The 15,449-nt window shown below is 42.2% G+C and overlaps 1 protein-coding gene across 2 annotated transcripts in view; it reads right to left on the bottom strand.

Annotated features, from left to right (window-relative positions):
* Positions 1-15,449, bottom strand: part of SASH1 (SAM and SH3 domain containing 1) — a 163,641-nt gene that overhangs the window by 19,898 nt on the left and 128,294 nt on the right. For both annotated transcript variants that reach the window (XM_067542374.1, XM_067542373.1), the window contains 6 exons: positions 14,821-14,895; positions 12,137-12,280; positions 8,149-8,284; positions 7,781-7,950; positions 2,693-2,902; positions 582-732 (listed from right to left, as the gene is read on the bottom strand). In XM_067542374.1, coding sequence (XP_067398475.1) covers positions 582-732; positions 2,693-2,902; positions 7,781-7,950; positions 8,149-8,284; positions 12,137-12,280; positions 14,821-14,895 — 886 coding nt within the window. The remainder of the gene's footprint in view (positions 1-581; positions 733-2,692; positions 2,903-7,780; positions 7,951-8,148; positions 8,285-12,136; positions 12,281-14,820; positions 14,896-15,449) is intronic.

Raw genomic sequence — 15,449 nt, 5'->3', positions numbered from 1 at the left:
AAAAATGGCCTAAACCGGGGGGCAGGGAGGCGGGGGGGTGGGGGGGTGGGAAGCCTAAAGTTTGTAATTTGAATTTATTTCTGGGGGAAAGACAGAAAAATTAGGATGGCTCTGTGGAGAACGTATATGGGAGGCTACTTGCAAACTGCACAAGGAGAGGTCAGAAGAGAATGAAGAAATGGCACTGTTTGTGAAAGCATAAACCTATAGCACAAACCTCTTAGCAACAGTACTGGACCCATTGGCTGCGTTAGCAACACTTGATTTCCAGATGAATGAGCCCGATATTGTTCTACAACTAGAACCCTGACTGTTCAAGCTTAGCTTATGTATTTTTTCCCTTAAAAGTTACACACACAATCACAGGACAGCAAATTTTACAGGAAAATAACTGTGGTAGAGAGAAATGCAAATGTAAAACCATCTGCAATTCCCTAGAAGCCTAGTTATTTAACATGGGCACCACAGAAATGCCTAGACTAGATTAGAATCAACAAGCATCCCTGAACTAGTTTCCTATCCCAGAAGTGGTCAAAGAGCCCTCACAGCAGGGCACTGGTAAGAAACCAAAACCCACTTACTATCATATTCCTGTAAAAGCTCCACTGCTGTGAGGAGAACAGCTCTGTGCTCAGGGTCTCGGATATTCAGCTCATCCAAGTCTTCCTCTTCCAAGAGCTTGAAAGTGTCCAGATCTTCGTAACCATTGAATAGAAAAGTGGGCATGTGCTCCTGTGTGGGGGAAAACAGGAAACTAGTGAGCTATACAGCAATGCAAAAGATCCACCACCTGAAAACAAAGGAAAGATAAACCAATCTGTGCCTATCCAGGCAGTTTCTTCTTCAGCTTTATCTTCCTAACAGGTTATTATTTACTACTAGTAATCAACTGTAATACAAAAAAGCCCCCCATCCACCCTATTTACTGTAAATGCAGGGCCTTTGTTACTCAGGGCACAGAAGGGGCTTAACAATATACGTCCACGGACTATACCCATTCCTCTTTCTTTCAATGGTATAGGGCATGTAGAAGGCTTTGTTTGTCCTAACAGGTTCTGTTTTGTGATTCCAATTTTCCTTGAACTGCTGTAAATTCACTGTCCATTATAAAACCCTCAATACACCATGGCAGGCACCTATTATGGCAGACTCTTTCCGCAACAATATTCTCAATAAGTAATGTTTTCAAAAGTCCTTAAGTCTGAAAAGTGAATTAGGCACTTGGGTATCTTTCAATGAGACGCAGGCTGCTAAGGTTATGTCTACACTGTGCTTAAAAACCTGTGGCTGCTGACTCAGATGCGGGACAAGGGGCTATTGTTATATAGACGTTCAGGCTCAGTGGAATCTGGCCTCTAAGACCTTGTGAGGTAGGAGGGTCCCAGAGCTTGGGCATGAATGTCTACACTACAGCTAAACAGACCCTTAGCCTGAGCCCCGTGAGCCCAAGTCAGTGGGCATGGACCAGCCGTGGGTTTTTAATTGCAGTGTAGAAATACTCTTAAGTGCCTAAGCCATGCTTGAAAAGGGGACTTCGGTGATTTTGAACCCCCCATTTCTTTTTCTTGAACCTCTACATTATGAGACCAGAATTTTTAAATTGGACTTAAATTTTGAGCTAAGAAAAAATATAATGGACACATTTTTTGCATAATGAAAGCAGAGATTACACCGCCACCTGATACTTTTGCATTTTGCAGTGATAACGTCACTGTGATGGCGCCTTTTTAATGGCTTTCAGATTGCAGTTCCATAGCTTCATACATTCAATTGGAGTGAAATGGTTGCATGGGCATAAGCCTCGAAGCGATTTACATATTGACTTTTTTTTTTACTGCTTTAAATTCAGGCTTTTAAAAGAATGAAAAGTTATTTTTTAAAGAGCATTTTAAACAAAGCATTCCAATAATAGGATAAATCACTGAAGCCATTTATAAGCTTCTGTGTTTGAATTTTATTCCCACTAATCTGCAGAGCCCTTAACAACTATGAATTAAGAGAACAACCTATTTTGGCAAATTTAAGAAAAAATAAAAGAGGGAATAATTTCACCACTGTTAAAAACAACCAGTAGTTTAGCAATTGCACACAACCATATAATAAAGAAATTACAGGACTGCAGAGTATATAAATACTGTCCGAACCATTGGCACAACTACTTCCCTAAGCTTTCGCTGCCACACCTGCTGTTGGATTTAGAATCCAATCTCCTAAAACAGCATGCTACATAGATGCACAACATGTCACATCTCTTTAGTAACAGAATAATAGGAAGAATAAACTACAGGCACAGCAGTGTATCTCTAACTTGTCTGACCTTGAGCTTCCTGGAACAGGGAATATAAACTTCCTTATTAAAAGAAACAACCTAATGTCCTTTGATATATGCTAGGTTTTTTGTTATTGTACTCTATCTCATTGCCAAACTGTGGAAAGAATTAGGATCATTGCATGTATATAACTGAACCCTTCAGTAGTCCATTACATTGCACGTTACTTGGATTACACATCAGCTATTTCCCATCTGTAAATTAAGAGCTGATTCTGCTTCCATTACGTAAACAGTGAAAATTCCAATGGGTGCAGGATTGGGACCTTACTGTGCAGCCCTTAGAAACTTAATTAACTCAACAGCACACACCCCTTCCCACATGCAAAACTGTATCAAGAGACAGAGAGAATGGGAACTAACCTTTAAATTGATACGGTCTAGGAGATCCTCAACAGACTTGGGCTGAGGTGGTCTTCCTTTTCGTCGTCTCCTTGTGGGCCGCTTTGGCTTCTCTTCCTCCTCATTTAACACGTCCACATAGATAAATTTGAAAGTGCCCACTTTGTTGTTCAACAGGCCCATCCAAGTGCCCATGGGAGGTTTGCTGATTATATCAATGATATCACCTTTCTGAAGACCCAACAAAAAAGAACAGGACAGTTAGGCACATAATTCCTATCAGTATTTAGGCAAACTAACCATCCTCACTCTGGTTTTCACTTATGCAGAATCTGAAGACCTCAGGGGGATTTGCAAACATGAATCAATGATTCCTCACCACATGCTTGTGAGATGCGTATTACACCCATTTTACAGATGGGGAAAAAGACAAACAGAGACCAAGGCTATGTCTACACTTAAAAAGCTACAGTGGCTGCAGCGCTTCAGTGTAGACACTCACTATAGTGACAGGAAAGGTTTTCCCATCACCATAGTGAATCATAGAAAATTAGGGTTGGAAGGAACCTCAGGAGGTCATCTAGTCCAATCCCCTGCTCAAAGCGGGAACAACCCCCAATTAGATCATCCCACCCAGGGCTTTGTCAAGCCACACCTTAAAAACCGCTAAGGATGGCGATTCCACCACCTCCCTAGGTAACCCAATTCCAGTGCTTCACCACCTTCCTAGTGAAAAACGTTTTCCTAATATCCAACCTAGACCTCAGCCACTACAACTTTAGACCAGTGCTCCTTGTTTTGTCATCTGCCACTACTGAGAACAGCCTAGCTCCATCCTCTTTGGAACCCCCCTTCAGGTAGTTGAAGTGTGCTTTCAAATCCCCCCTCACGCTTCTCTTCTGCAGACTAAATAAGCCCAGTTCCCTCAGCCTCTCCTCATAAGTATCATTTTTGTTGCTCTCTGCTGAATTCTCTCCAATTTGTCCACATCCTTCCTGTAGTGGGGGCCCAAAACTATACACAATACTCCAAGCGTGGCCTCACCAGTGCCGAATAGAGGGGAATAATCACTCCCTCAATCCGCTGGCAGTGCTCCGACTAATGCAACCGAATATGCTGTTAGCCTTCTTGACAATAAGGGCACCCTGTTGACTCATATCCAGCTTCTGGTCCACTGTAACCCTCAGGTCTTTTTCTGCAGAACTGCTACCTAGCTCGTCGGTCCCCAGTCTGTAGCGGTGCATGGGATTCTTCCATCCTAAGTGCAGACTCTGCACTTGTCCTTGTTGAATCCAATCCTTCAATTTGTCTAGGTCACTCTGTATCCTATCCCTACCCTCCAGCGTATCTACCACTCCTCCCAGCTTAGTGTCATTTGGAAACTTGCTGAGGGTGCAATCCACTCCATCCTCCAGATCATTAATGAAAATGTTGAGCAAAACTGGCCCCAGGACCAACCTCTGGGGCACTCCGCTTGATACTGGCTGCCAACTAGACATCGAGCTGATGAGCACTACTCATTGAGCCCAATGATCCAGTCACCTTTCTATCTACTTTATAGTCCATACATAAAACCTATACTATAACTTGCTGGGAAGAATATTGTGGAAGACTGTATCAAAAGCTTTGCTAATGTCAAGGTATATTACATCCACTGCTTTCCCCACATCCACAGAGCCAGTCATCTCATCAGAAAAGGGAATCAGGTTGGTCAGACTTGACTTGCCCTTGGTGAATCCATGCTGACTATTCCTAATCATCTTCTGCTCCAAGTTCTTCAAAATGGATTCCTTGAGGACCTGCTCTGTGATTTTTCCAGGGACTGAGGTGAGGCTGATTGGTCTGTAGTTCCCTGAATTTGCTTTCCCTTTTTTTAAAGATGGGCACTATATTTGCCTTTTTCCAGATGTTGGGGACCTGCCTTGATCGCCAAGAGTTTTCAAAGATAATGGCCAATGGCTCTGCCATCATATCAGTCAACTCCCTCAGCACCTTGGATGCATTCCATCCAGCCCCTTGGACTTGTGCATGTCCAGCTTTTCTAAATAGCACTGAAACTGTTCTTTTACCACTGAGGGCTGCTCACCACCTCCCCATACTGTGTTGCCCAGTTCAGTAGTCTGGGAGCTGACCTTGTCTGTGAAGACAGAGGCAAAAAAAGCACTTCAGCTTTTTCCACATGCCTGTCATTAGATTGCCTCCTCTATTCAGTAAGGGGCCCAAACTTTCCCTGACGTTCTTCTTGTTGCTAACATACCTGTGGAAACCCTTCTTGTTACCCTTCACATCCCTTGCTAGCTGCAACTCCAATTGTGCTTTGGCCTTCCTGATTTCACTCCTGCATGCTCAAGCAATGTTTTTATACTCCTCCCTAGTGATCTGTCCGAGCTTCCTGTAAGCTTCCTTTTTTGTGTTTAAACTCACCAAAGATTTCTCAGTTAAGCCAAGCTGCTTGCCTGCCATATTTGCTATTCTTTCTGCATATCAGGATGGTTTGTTCCAGCACCCTCCATAAGGTTTCTTTGAAATACAGCCAGCTGTCCTGGACTGCTTTCCCCCTCATATTAGCTTCCCAGGAGATCCTGCCCATCAGCTCCCTGAGGGCATCAAAGTCTGCTTTTCTGAAGTCCAGGGTCTATATTCTGCTGTTCTCCTTTTTTCCTTTTGTCAGGATTCTGAACTCGACCATCTCATGGTCACTGCTGCCCAGGTTGCCACCCACTTCTACTTCCCCTACTAATTCTTCCCTGTTTGTGAGCCGCAGATCAAGAGGAGCACAGCCCCTAGTTGGTTCCTCCAGCACTTGCACCAGGAAGTTATCCCCAACACTCTCCAAAAACTTTCTGGATTGTCTGTGCGCTGCTGTATTGCTCTCCCAGCAGCTTCCACTTCCACTTCCCCAAGATGCAATAGAAAAGTCAATGGAATAATTCTTCCCTCGACCTAGTGTTGTCTACACTGGGGGGGTTAGGTCCGTATAGCTACATCTCTCAGGAGTGAAGATGTAATAATGCCAATGTAAGTTTTCAGTGTAGCCCTAAGTGAATTGTCCAAGATCATACAGCAAGTTAGTCATGGATCCTGGAATAGTTCCCAGGAGTTCACACTTACACCAGTGGTTCTGAGTTATCGATGGATCGCTGCTGATTTGTAGAGCACTTACTGGTGCTCCCCAGTGTCTTACTTTTTAACATGGTCAGGGAGCTGAGAGCATCTTCCTTGTGAATATACTGCAGCCTCTGCATTTCAGGAACCAGAGTCAGGCCTGGGATATGAAGTTTAAGCCACAACTCCCTTTATTATTTACATGACAAGATGGCTCCTACAGACTCTAAGCACACAGACCCTGTGTTAGACTGCATCATGTGAGACTTTTTACAATGGGAGGCCCCCAGAGACTACCCATGACTAAGACTATGTCTACACTACCACTTATGTCGGTATAACTTATGGCGCCCATGGGTGTGAATAAACCACCTCCCTGAGCAACATAAGTCACACTGATATAAGCGCTGGTGTGGACAGCGCTATGGTGGCTGACATAGCTACTGCTACTCGTTGGCGGTGGATTAATTAAATTGAGGGGAGCGCTCTCTCCCATCAGCTTAGAGCGACTACACTAGAGATCTTATAGTGGCACAGCTGCACTGATGTAAGCTCTCTAGTGTAGACACAGCCAAATTCTAAAAAGACACAATATACTATACCTACACTGTGTCTATCTCCAGTTGCTGTTTCTGCTCTGTGAGACTATTAGTAGCTAGTTTAAATTAGACTAGACTCAGGCTGTTCTAATTCAGTGCACTCAGTGGATTCAGTGCATTCAGTGGATTCGCTCTGGTGGTGTAGGTGGCTGGCTCTAGACACAGGGTGTCCAGTATTGGAAATGTGCAAAGGTGAACTTTATACTATCTTTGCATCTCTTCCCTTACAAGACTCGTGCTTGTCCTTGACGGCAGCCAAGGATCTGGCTCAGAATATTTATTTGATCAGGAATTGACAACCCTTAGAATTTTAAAAAGATACCACAGTGATGGGCCATATTACACTCATGGACTGTAAGGCCAGCAGGGACCATCCTGATCATCTAATCTGACCTCCTGCACGTTGCAGGCCACAGAACCTCACCCAATCACTCCTCTAATAGACACCTAACCTTTCGCTGAGTGACTGAAGTCCTCAGATAATGATTTAAAGACTTCAAGAGAACCTAGATCTATAAATCAGATCAAGAATAAATATAAAAGCTGAAATCCAAATAGGCTAAAGGGACTTATTCATGACAAGTCATAACCAGCTATTTAATTTGGTATTAGCACAGACTGAGTTATGTTAAAGGAAATTCTTCTCTGAAGGGCACCTTAAATGGGTTTGTCCCAACCCTCCCAAGGATTTTGAAAATATTTTTCATGCTCCTGGCCTGATTCTGCTGAGAGCTTCTAGCGACAGGCAAGCAGAAGAAATCTCTGAAAACTGATTTTTCAAATCAGTGTAGAGAGGAAGTAAATTTACAGCATATATTTTCAGTTTGTTAGTAATTAGCTCCGTCACTCTTTGACGCATACCTCTCCACTTCCTTCTCTGCTTGCCTCTCTGGTATTATAAAGCATCTTTGCTTGGATTCTGGAAAATACTAAGAACTACTAACCTGTATTTGCTGTCAGCCAAACAACTCATAAGAGCACATTGCAGTACCAGAAAGAGACAGGTAACGGGAATTCAAGGAGCACCACCTCAGCTGAGGCCATGTCTACAAGTACAGCGCTGCAGCAATGCGTTTGGTGAAGACACGCCACACCAACAGGAGAGAGCTCTCCCATGAGCATAAAAAAACAACCCTTGTGAGTGGCGTAGGCTGTGTTGGTGGGAGAAGCTCTAACAGAGCCCTTTGCACACCAGCATTTATGTCAGCGTAACTTATGTCGCTCAAGAGGTGGAGTATTCGCACCCCTGAGAGACATACGTTTTGCCGACACAGGCAGTAGCGTAGATGTAGCCTAAATAAGGGACTAAGTATTATTAGTCTTCCTCAGGCTAAGCTTGTACTGACTATTCAGTGGGAGTTTTGTCTGAGTAACGTGTCATTTGATCCAAGAAGAAAACTGGTACCTTAAGTTTCAGGGAATCAGTATCATAAGGGCTGGGTGTAAAATCAGTGTGAACCCTGGCTCGTCCACAAAAAGGCCCCCTATACGGAGGCTCTTCATCATCACCATCTTCAGACTTGACGCTCTCCCGGTTGCTGGCTGAGGAATCTGTTGTGCTCACTGTCTGACCACCTGTATGTGGGAGTCAGAACAACAGTTTACAAAAAACAGGCTTGTAAGAAGGGCTCATGCATAGCAATTCATTTCTGCCACTGTCAGAGATCCGATGCAAACATGAAAATGCCAATTCAAACTTTATTTTATTTACTGTGGAAATCTCTGTGCCCTGCAGCAACCAAAACAAAACAATGCAATTATAATTGAACTTACTCATTGAGCTCTGACCACTTAAGGAGCTCCTCAAGCTTTCTACTGAGCCACCAGCTTTCAGTTTGGGCTTATCCAGAGAATCAGGCTCTGGCTGTGGTGACTGCGGAGAACCTGGCATTACATCAGAGCTGGAGTCCTGAAAGAGATTTGAACCCATTGCAGATTAGCAGATTCCCATGGAAGATGACAGAGGCTTGCTTGTATGGATCTGAGGGGAAACTTGGTATATATTCTACTACTACATGTTACCAGCAACGACAGAAGTTGTTATTGTTTGCATTATGGTCTAAAGGACCCAACTGAAGTCATTCTGTTAAGCGCTGTATAAACACAGAATAGGTGACAGTCCTTGCCCCAGACAATTTACAATCTAAGACAAAAAAAAAAAAGAAAGGTGAAAGAAGGGGGCATTATTATCCCCATTTTATAGCTGGAGAATCAAGAGAGAGAAATTAAGTAACTTGCCCAAGTCACACAGAAAGGCTGAGGTAGAGCTGAGAATGGAACCTTCTGAATCCCAGTCCAGTACCTTAATCACAAAATCATCCTTCATCCCCAAGTTCATTTGTTTGCTCTCTCTCTGACATATTACAATTTAGGAAACCATTTTGTATAGTATATTTAAAATCCCAAACTAAATATTTAATTTATGGATTGTTTAGGTGTTTAAAAGCCCATCAGAGAAAGTTTTTCCTGTACACAAAACTCCCAATTTAGAGATTAAAAATTAAGACACTAAATATTTTTAATAACAATGTTTGCCAAGCAGTTAAAAACCTACTGTAAGTTTCTCAACCAGGAATTTGCATAATAAAAGCAAAAATAAGTAGCGTGTAAATCAAACAGAAATGACAAGATGGGCGAGGTAATATCGGGACCTGAAGAAGAGCTCTATGTAGCTTGAAAGCTTGTCTCTTTTACCAACAGAAGTTGGTCCAGTAAAAGATATTACCTCACCTACCTTGTCTTGCTAATATTCTGGAACCAACATGGATACAACACTGCAAACAGATAGAGAAATGGAAATTTTAAACTTATTGCAACAAATTACTGGCTTTTTTTTGTTTGTGTGCATGAAAAGAAAAAACTATAGAATGCAATCCAGGCACAAAGAAAATATAAACAAAACAAGGATGCTTAGACACATATGTGAGGGGGCAATTTCTGTTTTTCATTCATTCAAGCATTAAAGAAAATCCAAACGCATCTTATCCATATTGAAATTGTGACAGGCTATCGGAAGAATGGCTAAAGCAATCATTTCCATTTCTGATAGCTATTTTCAGTCAGAGCAGCATTTGCTAGTTTTTGAACATATGCTGGCAGTACACAGGCACTTAGTTTGAGAAATGATGCCACAAAGATAGATGGTACAGTATTCAAAACTGTTTGCAGCATTTAAAAAAAAAAAACAACAAAAAACAACCCTGCTGATACGCAAGAATAGTTGGCATTTTCACAGATGTGTGGTCAGGAAACCATCTAAATGAAACCTATTATTTACTTGCTGCAGAATCATCAGAAAATATCTCCCCAGCATCTGACTCTACAAGTCAGGCAAATCTCCAGACACAGCAGAAGCAGCAGATCGCTGTTTTTCCGATTTATCTTTTTCTTAAATAGAATATCCAAAGGGGTGCTGCTGTAGGTTTGTTTTGCCCAAACACCTTATCTTCAAAGTTCCATAATACAGCAGGAAATGTGATGTTTATTGCAGCTTATTATTTCTCAATTGAATTGCCCATTTGAAATAATAAAAAAAAAAAAAAAAAAAAAAGTATCGTCAGTGTAGATCCTATTTGTGAACCAGCATGGCTGTATACACACATGGGAAAAGCATTCCACCTCTGAGCCACATTGCATGTGATTGAGGATGACACCACATGCTGTGTTTTTAAAAATTTAGTGGCAGAAAACTCAGTTTGTGTCATTATTTTGACTATGATTAAATTAATTATTTAAAAAAATTATGATGATGATGATGATTATTAACATTTATATGGTGGTAGTGCCTCAAGGCCTAATCCAGGTTGGCCCACATTGTGCTGGGCACTGGTCTAATGAAACCCACAGGTGAGTGTGCATTACAAGGTCTCCTGTGTCCCCAATTCACAAAGGGTTTGAGCTGGTACAGTCCCAGATGCATAGTCTGGTCTCTTTAGCTCAAGCTGTAACTGCTCAGGCTGTTAGTTCTGGCGGTCTCCAGCTCAGTCCTTGTGTCAGCTAAGATGGCGGCTGCCACACTATCCCTGCCCTAAAGAGTTTACATGGTAGTAGCTAGTAGCATGGGTTTGAGCAAGGCAGCCAAGTCTGTGTGAGAAGTGATGGATGATGTCCATTATAGGGATGACCAATGAAATGACTTTGTTCATAAGCATGGATACTGCAGCTCCACCTGCCCCCCTAAACCTTCCCATTGCTTTCTCTGGGGAGTGTGTGGCCTAACACTTTTCCTTACTCTCTCCTGGCATCAGGTGGCCCATTCTCAGGGAGTTCAGAAGGTTCCATGCAGGAAGACTGCTAGGTAGAGCCACTTCCCCCTGGAGTAAACCCAAGATACAGTTCATCGGGGGGAGACAAAGCTCTTCCCCGGCTCATAAAGCACAAGGGAGAAGGAGCTCTTCCCCTCCCCCAATCTCCCATTCTTATTGCTGTTTTCTTATAAGTTTTCAAGAAAGATTATTTACAAAACTGTTTTGGCTAGCTGTTCAATTCCTCTCCAAAATCTGCAAGGATTATCTGAGAGTGATATTGGTACTATTATTCTGGTGCTGCAGGTCCAAATTTATTAGGGGAGTCAACATTATGATTTGATCTATATCACTTGCATTAGCCTGGGATTAGGCTGCTTCAGTAAAGAAAAATATGGATCACTTCAGTTCCGGGCAAAACACCACTATCATTATTATTATTTTTAACTGTAATTGCACCTAGAGGTCCCAGCCGCTGCGTATGAGGCACTGCATAAACATAACACAGAGAAGGTCAGTCAGAACCATTCCCTCAACATCAGAGCTGAGTACTGGATGTCAAAAGAGATAAATAACGGTTGGAAGCATGTTGCCAAACTGTCCTAACAGGTCTCACCAGACGACTCCAAATAAATGAACACTATGATGGTATGTTGTTCCTGTCCACCAAACAGCATGCTCCAGCTTTTTAACACTGCACAGATATGCTAATTGGCTGCTGATTATTAAATGGCCACTAGAGAGTGATATTTGCTAGAGAAAACTTTGCTTTCCCAGCTCTTCTGTAAGCAGTTACTTACATATTTCAGGTGGAAAGACTGATTTTTTAAAATTAGTTATATGCTTTGACAATCCACCAAACCAAAGAAAACTAAGTCTGCTAAAAGGGGCTTTCTTGGAGAGAAATTTATTTTGGCCAGAGTAAATTCAAAGCACAGCTTTACAACTGCATGTACTTATGATTGCCTTTAAGAATTGAACTGTACAAATCTGTGATGAAGCAATGACAGAAAGATCTTATATAGGACATACCCATTTATGACTCTAAGGTGCATCTATTTTCATGACTGCTACAGATGGAGAGGTATGATGGAGGTTAGATCTGCATAGGGGAGGGGAGTTGTATAGAGTTTTAGAGGAAGATCAGTTTAATTTTAGGTTTTTTAACATTTGTATCAGGAGCCAGCACTCATTTTATTACTGTAGAAATCCAAAGAAATAATAAATAAAAATGATAGACAGAAGTGAAAATACAGCACAGGGTGTGTAAAATCATCAGTCCTCTACCTCCGTTGAGCAGCCATCTAGGAGATCTAGGACTGCATTGTCATGATTAGGTTTCTATAAAAGACATTTCACAGTGTGGGATTTTAGAAGAACATAGAAATTGCTCTATCACACTATGCCACGCAGAAAAATGTCTTCCTGACCTCACTGGGCCTTTGGGAGATACCTTGAAGCATGAAGATCAATAGTTTTTATCCTAGAAAGAATAGTCCATTATGAACATTACATACCTGCTCCGAGAGAGAGCTGCTATATTTTTTAGACATCCTTTTCTTCATGGTTTCTTTTACAGACTTCACCTTTTTGCCAAGAGATATACGGGAGGCGGAGGGTGATTTGATCACTTCTTTATAAATGAAGTCTCCTTCTTTGCCCTGCAAAATAAAATAGGGAGTTATGTCTACACTTCCTGCTTGTTACTTCTCACTCCAGCAGTCAGTGCAAAAAGTATCCAGAGAGTGACACTGAAAGGTTTGCTGCTCTCAGCTTCGCCATGGAGACCTTCTCTTTTCTGACCTTGACAATAAACCCAGTTGCATAAACCAGTGTAGCATTCTCATCTACTCTTCCAGCTTCTAAGACCTGATTATAAGAACCTCTTTGCTGCCTGGAGGCACTGCATGAAGCTGTGTTGAGGACTCAGTAGATGATATTCCCCTCCCCTCCTCCTTTGAGTTACTATTGGACATTTGAGCTATTAGGGAACACTACCACTGGAAATTGGAGAAGTGGCTGCACTGACTAATTTATATACAGACAGTTTGCACGATCTGTCTGTAAATCACATTAGTTCTTCAGATGGCTTCTAAAATAAATATTACAATACAACTCTGTTAGAGAGTATCACCACCTCAGTAGCCAAAGCTGCACTGAGATTTGCACTGCAAGCAGGACTAAAATCCATTTCACACTTTAACGGTTGAATTTAGTCTCCAATATGGTGCGCAATAACCCTTCATCAGATAATTGAATTTTACACAAGAATTATATTCTTAGTAAAAAGGTCATTATCCTTATCATTACAAAAACAAAAAACAACACACATGTAAAACCCAAACCAAAGCTGGTCTAGTTTAAAAAAACCCTCTCCCTCCCTCCTCTAAACATCATTGTGAAACCTGACAGTCATCAATTCCATCTTTCTTCCCTTGGAGGTTGTTTGCAAAGATAACTTCATTGCTAACTTTATTGCTTCTTTTCATCAAGTTAAAGATAGTCTTTGGTCTTTTGGGTTCTGTAAACACATTAAACTAATGCAGTTAGTGACTTTCAGCAAATCCACTTGATCTGCACGCGTTAGTTTGGTATACTGTATCTCTTATTGCTGGTCGGAGAGAAAAGCATAACATCTAGATTTCATAGTTTCCCAGATCAAAAGCTAACCTGAACAAAACATAGCAGACTAGTTTAAAGGTACTAGCTGAAAGATATACATTATGTATTTATAAACCAAGCATAAGGAAGAAAATCATTGTGTACTGATTTGGCTAGTTGCAAGGAAACTAATCTTCCTCACTATCAGACATGCTGGTATTAAGCTGTTTTATTATTTAGACTTGATCTAAGCTACTAGGTATAAAATAAGTAGGCAGAGACCAAGGCTGAAATAGTAAAAGTTGTTATTGAGGGAGAAAAAAAGGTACTGTGAGCTAATCAATATTTATAATATAGTTACTTTTGCTTGCAGACTTCACAACAGCAACTTTTGGATCAAAGTAATAAACTTGACAGCATACATTCTTGTTTGTTACTTTAATCACCAATAGCATCAAAGGGCTGTCTATCAATGTTGGTAACAACAACAGGCAATTCTATAGTGACTTCCCTCCAAATATCTCAAAGCCTTTTGCAGACACCAACAAGTGAAGGCCTAAAACACCATTGTGAGAGGTAAGCAATTTTGTATCTGTTTTATAGATGAAGCACTGGACCCAAATTAAAGAATTTGGGGGCCCTTTGACTATGAAAATTGGACCCCCCACCTTCCTTAAAACACTCCCCTATACATACCCCACCCCACACAGCCCCTCCAAATGCCCCTCCCACTCCACACATACTCCAACAATGCTGCACCAGTCCTACTTTTTGTGACAGCTCCCATAGACGCCACTCACTGCAGCCCAACCCCTCAGCCCCACTTGTCACAGTCCCCAACATCCCTGCCCCCGCCTCATTACCCCCCACTTGCCCAGAACCCCTTACCCCACAAAGAACTCTGTCCCAGCATTGCCCCAAGGACCTTCCTGGTCCCTCACAGGCACCCCTCCAGCTCAGTGCTGTATTCCTATCCCAGGCTGGGGTGGTTCCTCCCAATTCCAGCCACCCTACAATGCTCGGGTGTGGCTTGGCCACCCCTCACGGAAGGTGACTGGGCTAAATTGGAGGGAGTGGCCCTGCAGCACCCACTCAGCTTTCTTTTGTTTTTTTTTCCCCAGCGGCTGGGGCCCCTCCTGAGACAGGGGCCCTGTCCAAGTGCACTAAATGCACATTGGTTAATCCAGGCTGGTTGTCGTCATCATCATCATCATCTCCTCCTCCTCGTCACAAACTAGACATTTTTCCGGAACCGTGCTGGTGAAGCACAGATATCACATGACTTGCCTGAGGTATTGCAGTAAGTTAATGACTTAGCTAGGAATAGAACAGAGATCTGACCCCCTAGTCCTGTGCTGTAACCATTTCTTCTCACGTACATTATATAAATAAACATACATGCAGTATACGGTAAGTCATAAAGCTGAGAAACCAATGCAGTGGGTGGTTTAAAAAAAATGCTCTCTGGGCTGCTTTAAAACTTGGATCCCAGAACTGCTATCCTAGAACTAGACTATATTTAACACCACACTAAGGAGCATTTCATAGTATGATGAGCCTCCTGCTATTTCAGACTCAGCCCTTCCTGGCTCATACTTACCGTTTGGTCAGAGTTGTTGTTTCCAATGTGCAGGGAACGATTTGTCAAGTCAAATCCTCCAAAGCTACAGGTTCTCTATGGAAAGGATAGGATTAGTACAAAAATAATCATGTTGCAGACAATTAACTCACTCAAGCATCTTCTTCCATTTGGAGAACAACACTGAAAACACAAATGTGCGCAAAAGAGGGAAATGGGAAAAAGGATGAGAAACTGAAAGTTTGAGCATTATCACCATGAATCATGTAAAGAAACTTCAGTCAGTTGCCTTTTCACAGATCCTTTGAGTTGTCTAGTCCAGGATCTCTTAAACAACCATTCACAAAAACTGAGAGAACTGTCCACACATTTTATGCAGCAAGCCTTCTAATTTTCTGGCAACCTCATTCCAACCTCCCCTCATATACTAGTCCAAAATAGTATCTGTATACTCAACACCCTCAGCTTCCACTGAAATCAATGGATGAACTAAGCACCTTGCAGAATCAGGCCCTGGGGGTGGAGGGGAACATAAGCCCATCCAACTGTCCAAAAGGGATATGCTACTGGAGGTTTATTCTTCGAAAGCAATGACTCCCGTTTCGGCATCTCTCACCATCTCTTTGTTAGTACAAAGCAGCTTTGTCACC

The sequence above is a fragment of the Emydura macquarii genome, unplaced genomic scaffold (genome assembly GCF_026122565.2).
Source record: "Emydura macquarii macquarii isolate MOO-44397 ecotype Brisbane River unplaced genomic scaffold, CSIRO-AGI_Emac_v2 contig_705, whole genome shotgun sequence".
NCBI lineage: Eukaryota > Metazoa > Chordata > Testudines > Chelidae > Emydura > Emydura macquarii.
Note: the sequence above shows the minus strand (reverse complement) of the source record. Positions and strands in the feature narration are given on the sequence as shown.